This window comes from Taudactylus pleione, unplaced genomic scaffold (genome assembly GCF_031769625.1).
Source record: "Taudactylus pleione unplaced genomic scaffold, aTauple2 ptg001314l, whole genome shotgun sequence".
Lineage (NCBI taxonomy): Eukaryota > Metazoa > Chordata > Amphibia > Anura > Myobatrachidae > Taudactylus > Taudactylus pleione.
This window is the reverse complement of record NW_028285714.1, coordinates 2,857,830-2,876,099: the sequence shown is the minus strand read 5'-3', so window position 1 is coordinate 2,876,099 and position 18,270 is coordinate 2,857,830. Positions and strand designations below refer to the sequence as shown.

General features: G+C 47.5%; 1 protein-coding gene across 1 annotated transcript in view; it reads right to left on the bottom strand.

Moving 5' to 3' along the window:
• Positions 1-17,364, bottom strand: part of LOC148443209 (elastase-1-like) — a 65,392-nt gene extending 48,028 nt beyond the window's left edge. Inside the window, exon 1 of the mRNA XM_088463032.1 lies at positions 17,197-17,364. Within this exon, the coding sequence (XP_088319158.1) occupies positions 17,197-17,293 (97 nt within the window). The 5' untranslated portion in view covers positions 17,294-17,364. The remainder of the gene's footprint in view (positions 1-17,196) is intronic.
• Positions 17,365-18,270: the final 906 nt, after the last annotated feature.

The window sequence follows — 18,270 nt, the reverse complement described above, 5'->3', positions numbered from 1 at the left end:
CCCTCCCCTTGTAGTGGCCCTAGTAGTAGTCCCCCCCTTGTAGTGCCCTCAGTAGTAGTAGTCTCCCCCTTGTAGTGCCCCCTGTAGTAGTCCCCACATCCCAATAACCAACCAGGTGTTCCTGGTTGGTTATTGGGATGTGGTTATTCAGACGCATGGACATAGCCCGTCTTATAGACATGGTATGGGAGTTTCGCTGGCATGTCCCTGAAGTGTTTATGTACACAGTAGTTTCATCTCTGAAGAAGCCCTAGTAAGGGGTTTACCGCGTAAGAGGAACCTAACTGAAGTGCCTAACCTGCACAGTACACTTATACACAGCGCTGCAAGAACCACCTACCATTTACAGCAACTTGCAACTGGACCAGATTTTACTGTGATACAGCCACAGACACCCAAGTGGACCAGGTCACCTGGGAAGCTATACACTGGAGAGGATAATAAGACAGAGGAGGCCAGGGATATTCAAAGCAAGGCGTTCAAATACTGCTGGGGACTTACCCGTAAGTCTTTTTTCAGCAGAACGTCGCTGACAGTAGTACCACAGTAAAACTACCTATTAGGAGCCAACTGTTTTAGTACTGCTGAATACGTATGTAAACAGTATGCAAGGAGAGAAATACTGGCACCCATTACTATATAGCATTCACCATAGCACCCTGTTTTCATTAGAAATCTCCTTTCTGTGAGAACATGTGTTTATTATATTAATGCCGACCAGAAAACCAGAGGTTACAGCATTTATAGATCACAGGACCTCCAGGAAAGTGTGGGACTTAGGACTACTACAGCCAGCAGAGGCATTACCAATGCACATTATTTAGCCTATACAACTTATACCATACACCATCCTGCATCTAAGCGCATACATTGTTGTTTCTGCAAGAGTTGTTACCTTTATGTTGCAAGTTTTATGATGACATATGTATTTATATCCATTTTCTTGGTATTGTGTTTAATTTATGATCCACATTGTTTCACTGCACAGTGAGCAGCGCTTTTTGGGCCTGATTCAGACTCACTCGCAAGCGGCTGTCCGCTCGCAAGTGGGTCGATGGTGTGCACTGCGCATGCGCACGACGGAGGGAGCTCCGTCGTGTGCATGCGCCAGACGCGACGAGCGAAGGACTTTCCTTCGCTCGTTGTGTCTGATCAAAGGGGGCATGCTGTCGATGGTGATTGACAGCACGCCCCCTTTGGTGGGCGTGCCGGGGGCGTGCCTCCCAGACGGATGCGTTCCCAAGGGAACGCCTACCGTCAGAAGCCAGCCCCACTGACATCACTAGTGATGTCAGTGGGAGTGATTTTGGCTCTGATAGAGCCAAAATCACTCCAGGGCTTGTGGTCGAAAACCCCGACCACAGGCTTCTGGTCGCACTGGCGATGGTCGCGATGGTCAAGACCATCGCGACCATCATCCTGCACGCTCGTATGAGCTGTGGGTGGTGACCCACAGCTATACGAGCGTCCAGGAGGACGCTCCATTTTTATGGAGGACGGCCCTCATTCAGAGCGAGCACTCTGCTCAGAGCGTCCGGCTCTGAATGAGGGCCCTTGTGTGTTACACTGGTACAAAGAAAATGTTTATATGTTTTTTTTTTTACAAACCATTTCCATCAGGAATTTCTTTAATAGAATATCCCAGCACCAGCAGGGATTAGAAGAAAGCACCCAGACACACCTCAGCATCTTATAGTAGTTTCATCGCTCACATTGGAGACCATACTCTAATGCAAAATGTGCACCTGCCATAGGACGGCTGCAAAAAAGATTGAGACACGGACATGGCTGCGTCCAACTTAGATTCAGGTTTACACAACTTCAACTTGGCTACTGTATGTAAGCTCCTGTTATCTCTATGACTACCACTATGAATCCTACATTGTAAAATGTTTGTGCTAGAGGAAAAAGGAAAGTAAGACTCAGCTATCTATGAGTGTTAGTTGCATACAAAACCCACACAGAAATAGTGACATATTTGAGGGGCTCATTCACCAAGGGTGTTTTCTTAAAATGTTACTTTGCTTTTTTTTGCCCTGAACAACTTCTGTATCTGCACGTTCTGAGGTTAGGCCTTGGGGTGGGGGGATTAGGGTCAGGCTCCACGGGGGGGGGATTAAGGGTTAGGCACCTCTGGGGGGGTAGGGTTAAGCATTAAGGGGGGACAGTTAGGTTTAGGCATTAACCGAAATGGTTGGGAGGGTTAGGGTGCAAGAGAGGAGGGTTAGGGGAAGAGGGAGGGAGGGTTTGTATATTCCGAGCATCGGGATGCCGCTGTTAGACAACCCAGTGGAATGAGTGACAGGAGAGGCCGTTTGTGGGTGGTAACAGGGACAGGGCAGTAGGAACGTGGGGGTGGAGTTAGGGACGCAGGCGTGCCAGAGTGTTTTCACGCCATTTCTGGGGTATGCATAGTTAACAGGCAGTGTTGTAGTACACATCACCTGCTTGAAAAATACACTGAAGTGCTCGCAGTGCTTGTAGTAGGGTAAAGTCAACCGCAAGCGCTGCGGCCAGATCCGATGTAACCCGATGTACTGATGGTTGAATATACTTCCTGGAGATGACGTACGTAAGTGGCTAAAGACAGGCTGGTGGGCATCTAGAAACGCAAAGTGATCGTTCACCAAGACATAGTGGGCGTGCTTATGCCTTGCCTAGTGAGCGGCTGCCTTGACGTCACTTTGCAAAATTTAAATATGCTGGGAGTGAGCGGCCACAACTAGCGAGCAGGTCTGAATGAGCTCCTTGGGTGTACTACAGCCATGGCCAAAAGTTTTGAGAAAGACAAGTATTGGTTTTCACAAAGTTTGCTGCTTCAGTGTTTTTATTCCTTTTTTGTCAGATGTTGGTATGGTATACTGAAGTAAAATTACAAGCATTTTATAAGTGTCAAAGACTTTTATTGACAATTACAAGTTTATGCAAAGAGTCAATATTTGCAGTGTTGACCCTTCTTTTTCAAGATCTCTGCAATTCACCCTGGCATGCTGTAACACAGTTATAACTTTTGCCTTATGGCAAGGTGCTCTATTATGCTGGAAAAGGCATTGCTCATTACCAAACTGTTCTTAAATGGTTGGGACAAGTTGCTCTTAGAGGATGTTTTGGTACCATTCTTTATTTATGGCTGAGTTTGGGCTGAGGAGCAACCCCGCACATGAATGGTCTCAGAATGCCAAAGCATTCTCACCCCAAGTCGGTCAGGCTAAGTCTGGGATCTCAGGGGAGGTGGGGACCCCTCAAAAATGGGGTCCCCTTCTCCCAAAACCCCAGGCTTGGACGGAAGCCCCGGGCTCTTCCCCGAGATAGGTATTGTGAACTGGTACTTGGATGATGTACTGAGTACGCCCACTGTGGCTTCAAATGCAGCACTGACACAGGAGACTGCTATTATGAACTAGTATTTGGATGATGTACTAAGGGCCTGATTCAGAGTCGGTCACAAGCGCTGAGTGCTCGCAACTGGGTTGATGGTGACCCACAGCGCATGCGCACGACGGAGCCGGTACCATTGTGCGCATGCGCGAGACCCGGCTAGCGATGGGCAATCCATCGCTCTGGGTCTCGCACCAAAGGGGGCGAGCTGTCGATGTTGAGTGACAGCTCGCCCCCTTTGGCGGGCGGGCCGGGGGGGTGGCTACCCAAATGGAGGCATTCCCATGAGAACGCCTGCCGTTTGGGGGCGACCCCATTGACATCATGAGTGATGTCAGTGGAGAGATTCCGGCTCTGTTAGAGCCAAAATCTCTCTGGGGCTTGCGGCCACGATACCCTACCACAAGGGTCTGGATGCAAGCCCGATGGTCGCGATGGTCTTGACCATCGCGACCATCATCATGGCCACACGCAATAGCTGTGGGTGGTCACCCACAGCTATGCGAGTGGCCAAGAGGCCGATTCAAAAAAAAAAAAAAAGCCCGGCCCTGATTCAGAGCAAGCGGCTCTGAATCAGGCCCAGAGTGAGAAACAGCACGTAACTGATCATATTGGTGAAACCATGCTGCACTGCAGGTGGGGCAGATGTAAAATGTGCAGAGAGCTTTAGATGTGGGAGGAGTGTGTCCAAACTGACATCTAAATTGCAGTGTAAAAGTAAAGCTGTGTAGTATTTGTAGGCTACATACAAACGCAGCCAGTATTTACCCTGCATGCAAAATAAAATGTATGTATTCGCACCCCTTGCATTGCAACATGGTTTGTCCTGGTTCATAGTTATGTTCTCTATCTCACTCTATTCCCAAAACTGAATCAGGCCCTAAGTACGCACAATGTGGCTTCAGACGCAGCACTGACACAGAAGACTGGTATCACGAAACGGTACTAAGTACACACACTGAGGATTCAGCCGTTGAGTTATGTGATAGGATCACTGGTAAAGTGGTCTGTGGCAGGTACATTTGTCCCAGATTCCTGTCTTATGTGTTCTAAACCCCCAGGAGAAAGTCTGCAGTGTAGCAGGCTTGAGTCTCGGCTTTTTGAAAAGCCGGTTTGGGACCTGGGGGTTGTGGGTGACAGGAGAGGGAGGGCTCCACCCACGGCCACTCCAGGTTTTGGTTCTCGCAGCCTGGTAACAGGCTTGTTAGGGTTCCCACCTGAGAGTGGCCAATATAGCCTAGTGTGTTTAGGGCTGAGTGTCTTACCTGGGAGAGCAGGCAGGGAGTTTGCTCAGAGACACTTGAAAAACCTATTTGTGAGTACTGTGCTATGCCTTGTTGCTGGTGAGGGCATTAGGCCCTGCCAGGTTCTTGTAGTGAGGGAACCACCTGTAAAGTTAGAGCCCAGCCAGGGCTAGGATTTACGTTTATGATTTCTTTATGTTATTTCTGTTTTGCACAATAAAGACTGGCGCCGACTAGCTTGTACTCGAATCCAGTCTGGCGTACTATTTCCCAGCTGCTGTGTGTGTAAGGAAGGAGTCCTCTACCCAGGAGAGGAACCCCTAATCTGACTGTGTGACAATATGGTGGAGAATGCGGGCACCCACACACACTGAAGTTGCAGCAAGAGAAAAAATTTTCCGTTTAAAAATTAAAGGGACAGACACCCAATTTGTGAGTGTGGAAATAACGCTGTGTCCTTGGAGTCCCATAGAGGAGGCGTCAGCCAATGCTCAGAGAGGCAAGGTTCAGCTTCCAACCTACACCCCAGGACAAAATGGAGGACATTATTAAGGCCTTGCTCCAAGCTACAGCAGCTCAGCAGGAATCTACCAGAGCTCAGCAGGAGACGAACAAACTTCAGCAGGAATCTAACTGGGCTCAGCAGGAATCCACCAGGGTGCAACTGTTGGCCTTGGAGACAGCCCAGAGGCAACAACAGGTCGCCATCGAGGAAACCCGCCAGGCCTTAGCGGAAAACAACCAGGCCTTAGCGGAAAACAGCCAGGCCATAAAAGAGGTGGTACAGCACCTGGTCGCCCGGCCCAGAGATGTTAATACTGGTCCTCCCACCACCACTCACTCCGTACGAGCCAGTCACTTCCTCCAAAAGATGACTTCGGGCGATGATGTGGAGGCCTATCTCACCGCATTTGAAAGAACGGCCGAAAGGGAGAGTTGGCCCAAGGAGCAGTGGGCAAGTCTGGTGGCACCTTTTTTGTCTGGGGAGCCACAAAAGGCCTATTACGACTTATGCCTGGCTGATGCCAAGGACTATAAAAAACTAAAACAGGAGATCCTAACTCGCTTGGGAGTCACCACCTTTGTTCGTGCCCAATGGGTCCACCGCTGGGAGTTCCATAGGGACAAGCCTCCACGTTCACAGATACATGACCTCGTCCATCTGTCCTAAAAATGGCTATAGCCGAGACGCTGACGGGACCACAGATCGTGGAAAGTGTCGTGATGGACCGGTACCTGCGATCATTACCTGTGACTCTGAGCAAGTGGGTGAGCCATGCAGACCCTAAGTCCACGGACCAGTTGGTCGAGCTGGTGGAGAGGTACGTGGCGGCTGAGGAGCTGATGAGTATGCCCCACCGAGCCCTGATGGCGCACCGGAGAACTCCCACAGACACTGGTAAGACTGTTCCAGGGAGAAGGGTGCTGGGCGGTGGAATGTACCTAAGACTGAGGGTGTAGAACCTGGAGACAGGCCTGCCAGGCCGGGAAGGTTCTTGCCCCGTAAACGACTAGACATTAATATGACTCAGTGTTTCCGATGTGGTGGCTTTGGCCATATTGCCGCTAATTGTTCACTTACAACTGAACCTATGCAATGTGATACTGCTCATGTCTACCGCAGGGGGTCTTTCTTTGCACAGATAGCCTGTACGGCTGACCGGCAGGCTAAGACTGATAAGCACATGTGTGTACTCACTGTAGATGGCAACCGAGTAGAGGCACTGTTAGACTCTGGTAGCTTGGTGACACTTATAAAAGCTGAGCTGGTGAACCCCTTGCGGCGTGAGGGGAAAACTGTTGGTGTGACCTGCATACATGGGGATACTCGATATTATGTTACTGCCGAGGTGAACATCGAGACACCATGTGGTTCTGCTATAGTTTCTGTGGGTTTGGTGCATGGTCTGATGTACGATGCAATATTGGGGAGAGACTTTGCTCACTTCTGGAAGTTGTGGGAAAGCCGTTTTGTTCCAGAGGTGAACAACCCCGATACATTTGAGAAGGTTGTCGATGTAGTGGAGGAGGGAGTTTCTTCTGAGTCAGAGTTATTCCCTTTTTCTACTATGATTGGCGTACTAGAGAATGCGGAGCGTGACGGTGGCCCGCCAACTGATGTGCCTCCCATTGAGGTGGGAAGTGTTGTTGGGCCAGGTGATCGTCTGCCTGATTTAGAGGTCAGAAGAGAGGTCTTTGCCGTGGAGCAGTTGAATGACCCTACTTTGGTAAAAGCCAGGGAGAATGTAAAAGTAGTTGATGGTAAACCCGTAGACCCTGATAGTCCTTTGTCCTATCCCCACATGGCAATGTGTCAGGATTTGTAATATCAGGTGACTAAGAAGGGGGAAGATATTGTGGAACAACTAATAGTTCCCAAAGCCTACAGAAGAACAGTGTTGGATCTGGCCCATGGTCATATAACGGCAGGCCATCTAGGGGTAGAGAAAACCACTGAGCGAATAATGCAGAGGTTTTTCTGGCCCGAGCTTCATAAAGAGGTGTCTGACTTTTGTGCATCCTGCCCTGAGTGTCAGTATCATGCTCCCAGGCCACATTTTAAGGGTCCACTACTTCCATTGCCTATTATAGAGGTGCCGTTTGAAAGAATAGCGATGGATTTGGTTGGACCCTTAATGAAGTCTGCCAGGGGACACCAGTATATTCTGGTCATAATGGATTACGCTACCAGGTACCCGGAAGCGATCCCGTTGCGCAATACGTCAACCAAGACCATTGCCAGAGAGCTAGTTCATGTCTTTAGCAGGCTGGGTATACCTAAGGAGATACTAACTGACCAGGGTACACCGTTTATGTCAAAAGTCATGAAAGAGTTATGCCGCCTGTTCAAAATCGAACAGTTAAGAACTTCGGTTTATCACCCCCAAACCGATGGGCTGGTCGAGAGGTTTAACAAGACGTTAAAACACATGCTTAGGAAAGTGGTCAACAAGGATGGTAGGGATTGGTATTACTTATTGCCGTATTTATTGTTGGCCATAAGAGAAGTTCCACAGTCCTCCACCGGGTTTTCACCCTTCGACTTGTTGTATGGGAGACACCCAAGGGGGTTACTAGACATTGCCAAAGAGACATGGGAGGGGCAGTCTAGTCCTTACAAAACGGTGATTGAGTATGTTTCTCAAATGCAGGAGAGAATTGCTGTGGTAGTGCCGATAGTGAGAGAGCACCTGGAACAGGCTCAACAGGCACATCAGAGGGTATACAACCGCAATGCTCGGTTACGCAACTTTGCTCCTGGGGACAGAGTGTTAGTATTGGTTCCCACTGTGGAAAATAAACTTTTGGCTAAATGGCAAGGCCCTTTGAAATCTTAGAAATAGTGGGGCAGGTCAATTACAAAGTTTACCAGCCGGGGAAAAGAAAGCCGGAACAGATATACCATATAAATCTGTTAAAGCCCTGGAAAGATAGAACGGTACTGTCGGCCGTCCGAGCCCCTCCAGTAAATCCAGGGCCCTTAGTTCCCGAAGTGACAGTGGCAAAATTCCTGTCGGCAATTCAACAACAAGAGGTCAAGGAGTTTCTGATCAGAAATAGGGTGCTGTTCTCTGACGTACCTGGGAAAACCTCGGTCATTAAACATGACATCATCACTGACCCAGGGGTTAAAGTTAATCTAAAGCCCTATAGGTTACCAGAAGCACAAAGAGAATCGGTGTCGAAAGAAATTAAAAATATGCTAGAGTTAGGGGTTATTGAAGAATCACATAGTGAATGGTCAAGTCCCATTGTGTTGATTCCAAAGCCCGACGGGAGTGTGCGTTTCTGCAATGACTTCCGAAAGTTGAACAGTGTTTCAAAATTCGATGCCTACCCGATGCCAAGAGTGGATGAACTGATTGAGAGACTAGGGACGGCAAGGTATTTAACCACTCTTGACCTAACCAAAGGGTATTGGCAAGTACCGTTAACCGAGAGCGCCAAACAAAAGACAGCTTTTTCAGCGCCAGAGGGCTTGTTTCAGTACAAGATGTTGCCCTTTGGGCTACATGGGGCACCTGCTACCTTCCAATGAATGATGGACAGGATTCTAAGACCCCATAGTCGGTATGCGGCTGCTTATCTGGATGACATGGTCATTCATAGTCCTGATTGGCAGTCTCACTTACCCAGGGTACAAGCAGTGTTGGACTCCATCTATAAGGCAGGTTTGACAGCCAACCCAAAAAAGTGTTGTCTAGGCATGGAGGAAGTAAAATATCTGGGATACACCATTGGCAAAGGCCTGATAAAGCCTCAGCTCAATAAGGTTGATGCCATACAAAACTGGCCACGGCCTCTGAATAAGAAGCAGGTGAGAGCCTTCTTGGGAATTAGGGGGTACAGGAGGTTTATACCCAACTTTGCCACCATGGCAGTCCCACTGACTGACCTGACCAAAGGCAAACAAAAAGTCATGGTAGAATGGAGTCCTGAGGCAGAGAAAGCTTTCCAGGAGTTGAAAGTAGCGTTGTGTTCCCAACCAGTCCTGATGACTCCTAATTTTGAAAGGGAATTCATAGTACAAACCGATGCATCAGAAGTAGGTATAGGAGCGGTCCTGTCCCAGAACAAGGAGGGTGAGGAACACCCTATTTTCTATCTTAGCAGAAAGTTGAATGTACATGAGAGAAACTATGCCACAGTGGAGAAGGAGGCGTTGGCCATAAATGGGCGTTAGAGGCTCTCAGGTACTACTTGGTTGGAAGAAAGTTCAAATTGATCACTGACCATGCCCCTTTGAAGTGGATGTCCGAAAATAAGGACAGTAATGCGAGAATTACGAGATGGTTCTTGGCGTTACAAACTTTTAAATTTGCAGTGGAACACAGGCCAGGAAGCCAGCTGGCCAATGCAGATGCGTTGTCACGCGTTCATTGTTTGGGGGCTTCAGTTGTTCCGCCCCACAGATCGAAACAAAGGGGGGGGGGATATGTGATAGGATCACTGGTAAAGTGGTCTGTGGCAGGTACATTTGTCCCAGATTCCTGTCTTATGTGTTCTAAACCCCCAGGAGAAAGTCTGCAGTGTAGCAGGCTTGAGTCTCGGCTTTTTGAAAAGCCGGTTTGGGACCTGGGGGTTGTGGGTGACAGGAGAGGGAGGGCTCCACCCACGGCCACTCCAGGTTTTGGTTCTCGCAGCCTGGTAACAGGCTTGTTAGGGTTCCCACCTGAGAGTGGCCAATATAGCCTAGTGTGTTTAGGGCTGAGTGTCTCACCTGGGAGAGCAGGCAGGGAGTTTGCTCAGAGACACTTGAAAAACCTATTTGTGAGTACTGTGCTATGCCTTGTTGCTGGTGAGGGCATTAGGCCCTGCCAGGTTCTTGTAGTGAGGGAACCACCTGTAAAGTTAGAGCCCAGCCAGGGCTAGGATTTACGTTTATGATTTCTTTATGTTATTTCTGTTTTGCACAATAAAGACTGGCGCCGACTAGCTTGTACTCGAATCCAGTCTGGCGTACTATTTCCCAGCTGCTGTGTGTGTAAGGAAGGAGTCCTCTACCCAGGAGAGGAACCCCTAATCTGACTGTGTCACAGTTAGCACAGAATATGACTCTAACAGATTGTACTCAGAAGACGTTCTGACGTTCTGAGTACACACACCGTGGAAAACACTAGGAACAAGTCACTAGAAAGAACGGAGCTTGGAACCTGGAACGCTGCAACAGCAAGTTTGCACTGGAAGCAACGACATTGTACAGGCAACTTCCTGTTGTCCAGAACCCGGTTATATACGCTAAGGTAGCAGTCCATTGGAGGACACTGTCAGCTGACAGCAACCAATGCTATCATTGTGTAAAGGGTTAGTCAGGAGAAAACAGACTGTCATGGCTGCGTCTATGACGGTAACCGCAGAAACCACATCACGGAGTGGGCACATGGATGTCCTAGCAGACTCCAGGTATAATCCTCAGCGCATCACTCGCCACCGCACCTGGCGCATGACCGCTCTAGAGATCAGGGGAAGCCGGCGCTGAGGTGAGTAACGGCCGATTCTAGGCCGAAACCTGACACTGATATAATGGACCTGACTCAGAGGTGCACGCTAACTGCACGTAATACCAATATCCACATGGTTAAGCGATTACTTGCTACTGCGCATGCACAACATTTTCTGGAAACCCCTATGATGCATGTGTTACACTGATGTACTGTATGTACAAATGCGCTGTTGCATACGGAACCAATGGTGTCAGAAATGGTGAGAGAAAACCATAGGTGTTCCAAGGTGGTGACTGGGAGATGGCCTAAAGTGAAAGCAAAAAATATCTGTCTCATGGGCATGTTATAAAAGTGTCTGGGGCGTGCCAGTGAAAGTGGCTGCATTCTCAGACAGCCGCAGTGATGGAGGCCATATTCAGGCACTGTACCTGCTATAGGCATGCCTGGTGACATTGGAGGACTAAGGGCACAGTTGTAGCAGGGTGCCCCAAAATGGCCTACAGACAAACCTAGCTATAACAGCTGTGTGCACTGCTGCTGCAGTGATCAGCAGGGTGCAGGCATGCACGGGCCTCATACATACCTGCACCCTGCTGTCCACTGCAGCAGCGTAGGAAGCAGTTCGTGGTCCATCCAGGGAGCCACTGTAGCATTATTGCACTGGTGGTGGGCAGCGTAGTAAAGATTTTTTTGTTTGTTACAGTGCATGTGATGGCATCATGTGTACCGCATAGCTGAACAACCGAGCAGAGGAGCCATGGTGGGCAGCCAGAATGTATAGAATAAGGTAAGTTTGAGCACTGGAAAGACACTTTGGGGACTGATGAGACACTGTGGGGGCTGGAGGGACATTGCGGGGGCTGGGGGGGGGACATTATGGGGGCCAAAGAGACACTGTGGAGCCTGGAGGGACACTTTGGGGGCTGGAGGGACACACCCACTCCCAGGAGCATGGCATAGCACCTAGCAGCTGGGACTAAAGTAGTCACTACTATATTAGGATGGCGGGATAGTCCCATAATAGCTGCATTTTTTGTCAGGCTGTATATAGACGCTAAAATGTAACACACAACAATTAAAGTGCTACAACTTTATTTTGTACATCTCTCATGTAAATAACACATAAACAATCTATTTTCTGTCATAGAGATAGATGTATGAAGGACTTAATTTTTACATAACATCAAGTCATCTTATACACACACATTCCGCAGCACATATCCTAACCCACTGCTCCATGCTCCTTCCTCAATATCTTCCCCTCTGTGTCGCCCCTATCTGTCTGCCCTTCCTCTTTAGAATGTAAGATCTCACGAGCAGGGCCCTCTTCCCTCATGTGCTTCTCCTCCCCCTACTTATAGTATAATTTACTCCTAACTCCCCACAAGGGCACCTAACACCTTGTTGCTCATGTCCTACTGCTTGTGTTATGCAGCTATGTTTATAAATCATGTCCTTGTCCTGTAGTGTTATATATTACTATTAACTGTTTTTGTTGTGTGCTCATTTATGTACTGTGTATGGCGCTGCAGAACCTTTGTGGCGCCATATAAATAAAGGATAGTAATAATAATAATAACTGGGGGCAGGAGGGACACTGTGGGGACTGGAGAGACCCTGGAGGCTAAAGAGAGACTCTGGGGGATGGAGAGACACTGTGTGGGCTAATGGGACACTGTTAGGTCTAAAGGGACACTGTGGTAGCTGGAGATACACTGTTGAGACTGGTGGAACACTGTATGTACTAGAGAGACACTGTGGGAGCTGGAAAGATACTGTGAGGGCTGAAGGGACACTGTCGGGGCTGGGGGGACACCATGGGGGCTGGAGGGACACTGTGGGCTGTGGAGACAGAAGGGGTCTTGGGATGGGGAGACAGAAGGGGACTAGAGCTGGAGAGACACATTGGAATGAGGCTGGAGAAACATAGGGGAACTGAAAGTTTTCAGAGTTTGCTTGCAAGAACAAGCGCCATCTTCAGATGGCACTTGTTCTCGGATCCCCTCTCCTTCCTATGGGAAGGACTTACAGGGATGTGAAGAGGGATCCGTGCTGATCCTTCTGCCACCTTCTCACTACCTCTCTGGTGGCTTTGCGCATGTGTGACCTCGGGTCACGCATACATAGTCACGCTATCAGGGAAGAGGCAAGTAACGCAGCTACTTCCATTCTATGATACTAACCGAGGGGACAGCTGCTTTTCAGAGCAGCTGTTCCCGCACTGGAGCAATGTGAATTGCCCCAGTGCAAAGTTTCCCCCGCTGCGAGTTGGATTCTTAAGTATCCCTTGCAGCGAGATCATTACTTAATCATCAGGGGCCATATGGCCTCCGATGTTGAATAGGCCCCATAATGAGAGAAGAGTTTCCTGTTGGGCAATGGATCGGAGAGAAAATATTCGGGGGCTGCAGGAATATATGCTTAGCAGCAGGGCTGCCATCAGAAATTGTGGGGCCCGGTACTGACAAAACAGGCAGGGCCCCCCTTCCCAGGAGATGGGGCAGAGGAGCTGTGCATAATATGGGTGGAGCTACATCGGGGGTGGGGCATCAATTGGTGCGTAAACCAGTTTAACATTCTCAAAGGTTGGGCTATGGTGTGGTTATTATTTATAACATGACAATCTATCATAATATATGACACTATACAAATACAGCAATATAGGAGAGCAAACTGCAGAAAATACACACACACACACACACACACACACACACACACACACACACACACACACACACACACACACACACACACACACACACACACACACACACACACACACACACACACACACACACACACACACACACACACACACACACACTATATATATAGCCAGAACCATATAAAATACTTTGAGATACCCGGATCCAATCCACATAAAATACATTGAAATAGCTGCTCCACATAAAATACATTGATGTCAGAAGAAACAGCGCAGGCAGCACTATGAGTATGGCGTCGGCCGCGAGCCAGTCACAGCCTGCAGACTGGCAGCCAATCAGGAGTGGCCACTGCGGCTGCTCCTGACTGGCAGGCATCCCATGAGCTCTACATGGCTCGCGGCCGGCGACTTATTTGGAATGCTGCCTGTGCCGTTTCTTCTCCCAGGCTGCCGGTGCAATGCACATCGCTGACATCTGGGCCCCCTCTCTCTCTGGGCCTGAGACTACAGGCCTGGCAGTCCCCCCCTGATGGCAGCCCTGCTTAGCAGAATGTGGAACTATGGGGCCTGACATCCAGGTTTATAGGGATATTGGAAGCATAGAAATTGTAGAGAGCAGACAGACACATAGATCTGAGAAGTGTAGAAGAGTAGAGAATGTTGCTCTATAGATAGCAATAAATGTATGCAGTGTACACTGGGGTGGAAATAATTAAAGAATATTACTAGCTTAGAGAGAGTAGGTGGACTGAGCAGAGGGGAAGCATTATTGGACAGGAGGAACTAGCATTGCATACATTCTGCTTGGTGATCTGTTGAAAGTTATCATGTCGACCTGATTACTGTATGTCGACAAGCTGTCCCTGGTGGTCTAGTGGTGTCTTACCTTCTCCCAGTAGCTGCAGCTACCTCTGTGTCTTCTTCCGTGTCACGGCGGTAACGTGTGGTACAGGTCTGGGCCAGACCTCGAATGCTTGAGTATTCTGGTGAGTATTAAACCCTGTATCCTTACCCTAATCCCTACGCTAACCTTCCCCCTAGTACCTAACCTCCCCTCCCCCGCCGCTACCTAACCCTAACTTCCCCCCGCAGCCTAACGCTAACCCTCCAGGCGGCGTCTAGCCCTATTTGTTTGCATCCTCCTAATTTTACATGGCGACAGTTCAAATGTCGATATTGTGAACCTGTTAACATTCTGAAGATGTCGAGATGGTGTCTGTCAACAGTTTGGCCATGTTGACATTATGAATGACCATCAGATGAATACCCTTCTGGGTTTTTGGAGCTGTTTCAGGGGCGTATTTATAATGGGTGAAGGGTGTGCGGGGCACACGGGTCCAGGGGGGCCCGCACTGCACACCTTGCACCCATATTATACTTACCTCTCCGGAGTCCCACATCGGCGCCAGTGTCTGCTCTGTAAAAATGTCTGGAAAATGGCTGCCGCAGCCATTTTTCCATCATTTGCGCTTGCGCAGTACAGGGAAAATGGCCGCCGCAGCCATTTTCTCGGTGACCTGCACATGCGCTATAGACTCTGTGCACACGCTAGTACCCAGAGTCTATAAGTGCGGCGCTGGCCGCGCACCGCTCAGTGCGCTGCCGGCAGCCGGAAGGAGAGGAGGGGGCCCTAGAAGTAGACTGCACACGGGCCCCCTCCTCTCTAGAAACGCCCCTGAGCTGTTTATAGGTGATGCTGATGTTTGTGTTGTGATTGATGTGTTCGTGTGCTTGGAGGGCAGGAGGGAAGGGGTGGTGGGCAGGTATTAAGGTCACAGCTACAAGTCAGTGTCCACAAAATGATGTGTCTTGAACAGTTTGAACTTGTTATATTTCAGTATTATTGTTTACAATAGTTTTATGCTTCCAGGGCCGGATTAACTCTTGTGGGATCCTCGGGGCAACTACGTTGTGGGGGCCCTTGTCCCCCTCCAATACAGCCCCCCCCCCGGTGACCCCTCTTCGGCAGACTGCATGTCCCTCCCCAGCGCCCAGCCCCCACACACCATTTTTTTTCCAGCTGCTCACTGCAGCACAGCTCCTCAGCTGCCTGCTTTCTTTCAATGGGTGCAGCGCTGTGTGACGTCATGATGTCACGCACGCTGCACCGATTAAACAAAAGAAGCTTTATTGTACCGGCCACTGGCACCGCTGGTTCAATAAAGTTACTGAGCGCAGCGGATCCCGAGACTGTCCCCTTACAGGTATCTGCCTCCTCCCTGCTGATCATGCAGCAGCGCAGGCAGGAGTCCACCTTTGCCCCTAGTCCCTGCGTCGCCGGGTATGTGTGTGAGGGCCTCGGTACGAATGCCCCTGTCACCCCCCCCTTAATCCGGCCCTGTATGCTTCTACATTTAATGCACAAAAACCTACCATGCAGCCTTTAGCCCTTGTACATAAGGCAAAAAGTAGGAGCAGATGCTTCCCAATTTAATTTATATTCATTCTCTTTCCTGCATTCTCTTAGGTGTGTGTGAACTCTGTGGACATAGGGATCTACACGGGAAAATTTCTGATATGAAAGGTCATTTCATAGCTAGCATGTAAAACCTGACTTAAACTGGCTGGGTTGAGGACCAAAGTCCTACAAAAAAGTTTAGCTTGTTCCATGCTTAATTTGGGAAGCGGAATAGACTGTTTAGTATTATTATTATTTAGCTTACTCTGCATTCTGATAAATCATAATATATTTTTATTTCATATGCTTATTTAGTTGGTGATGTACTAAGCCTTAGAGAGTGATAAAGTGGAAAGAGATACCAACCAATCAGCTCCTAAATTCCATTTTTCAAACACAGACTGTTAATTGACTAGGAGCTGATTGGTTGGCAGTTTATCTATCTCCACTTTAGCACTCTCCAAGGCTTGGTACATCTCCCTCTTAATGACATAACCATGCAGCCTTGTTTTGATCAAAGAACACTTCCGTATATACAGTAGTAGAAACATTACCCCACCATATAATTAGGAGGCACACATTCCAGGTCTATGTGTATAGCAAGAGGGAGTCAGATGCATACCTTAAGCTGGGCATACACTATACAATTATCTGTCAGATGACTGTCCAATCTGGCTGGTTGGAATGAACACCTGGTAATGTATGGGAGAAAATGACAGTAGATCATATGGTTTTAAACACTGGAAAACTGACAAAAAACAATTGTTCAAATTGGTTACATTCGTGTGTTTTAACCAATTTGTCTGATGGACAATTTTTGTCTGTTTTCCAGTGTTTGTGAGAAAATGGTCGATTGTCATTTGCTCCCAGACATTACCAGATTTTCATTCCAACCAGCCAGATTGGACAAATATCTGAAAGATAATTGTATAGTGTATGCCCAGCATTGGTAAACCATAAATCAAGGTTAAGGTGCTCACAGTTCGATCAGCCTTCTGAATACATGCAGAAGTATACAGAGCAATACACACCGCATTAAATGCAATCTAAAATGTATTACTGACATGTTGGTGCTATTTAGGCGATATCACCTGGAATGGCATCAACATATTAATTATATATTGTGAAATTAATTTGATAATGTGGACGACATTGCTCCCTACTCTGAAGTGATGTGTGATTATGTCAAATGAATAGCACTTTTGTACTGCATCCAGTACTCAGCAGATGGCTCGGTAGCAAAGACCCATCTTCTTTACCCATCAGTGAACCCTGTGGGATCTTATTGCTAGAACCCTCTGTCACCATTGCTCAGAGTTTCTGTAAACAACACACAACTGCTCATAGAAACATTTTGCAATCAATAAAAAAATAAACCAATATATTTTTCTAACCAGGTATCAGTGTGCCTCAATGTCACAACATATGTAATATCTGCTGTTAAAGAAATAGTAAATAGTATCATAAGCAAAAATAGAAAGCTTTTATAATTTATGATACATTTTAACTCTGAAACAAAAATAAATAAAACTTTATGTCAGGGGTAATAGAGCTATATGTACTTACCCAGGTGCAGAAATTTAGGATGGATGATATGCTGGGGTGAGGTTGCCTGTGCTAATGACAGCACAACAAGCAGGATAAGGAGATCTTTTAAAATCATTTCCAGTTGTCTGAACTGCTGTGCTGAGGGCAGTGTTGGTATTTATACAGCAGAGCCAGTGCAGAGCTTTACACAGGGGACACAACATTAACTTTTGCTGTTACCAGGCTCCTGATAAATGAACGTATAACAATGCACACTGATCAAAACACATGGGCCTGGATGGTTCTACATGTGCCCAGCATTCTCTTATAAACTGACCATGGGACGAATATCAGCAGTTTTATACCGGCTGGCAAAAAAACAGGCTCAGCTGGGGCTATGTGAGGTATCACTACATAGTACAGAAAAATAAATATGGCTCTCTTCAGTATAAAATTTAAACACAGCTCCTTTATAGCTTTACATAATAGAAATTAATGTTAACATTTTTTACCGTTGTTATGGTCATTTGTTAATGGTTCCTTTTATTTGTTCATGGAGGTGTTTCACTGTATATACATCATGATGTATAGCAAATGAATCTTAGCCAGATTATATAAGACTAGTGTGGTAACCTGGCTGTTATAGTGGACACAGATAAGTTAGGTGTATATGGTACATTACAGCTAAGACATCAGCTCCAGCGCATCTAGCCCCATACACATAGTAAAATGACATATCATGACAGCCTTAGTAAATATAATAATCAAGTAATTAAAGGGGGGTAGGAAGACGTAGATCTAAGGCCGGTCACTGTATGAAAATAATGATCACCATACATATGACAGTAAATTGCAGCACATAAAAGAATATATAGATTTTTCGAAACGGTAGTTAGCAATACAGTAGTGAATAGGCAGTTGATAATCACTTATTTCAATACTTAAACAAGCTTCTTTATCTCTGCTGCTGCACCTTCTTAGCTATAACTATGAAAAGGGCAATTTCTCATTGTCTCAATATAATATACTTTAAAAACACATTAACCTTTGTAAAACACGGATATACAGCAATAGCATTGAATATTATTACTCATCAGATTTAGCAAAAGCTCA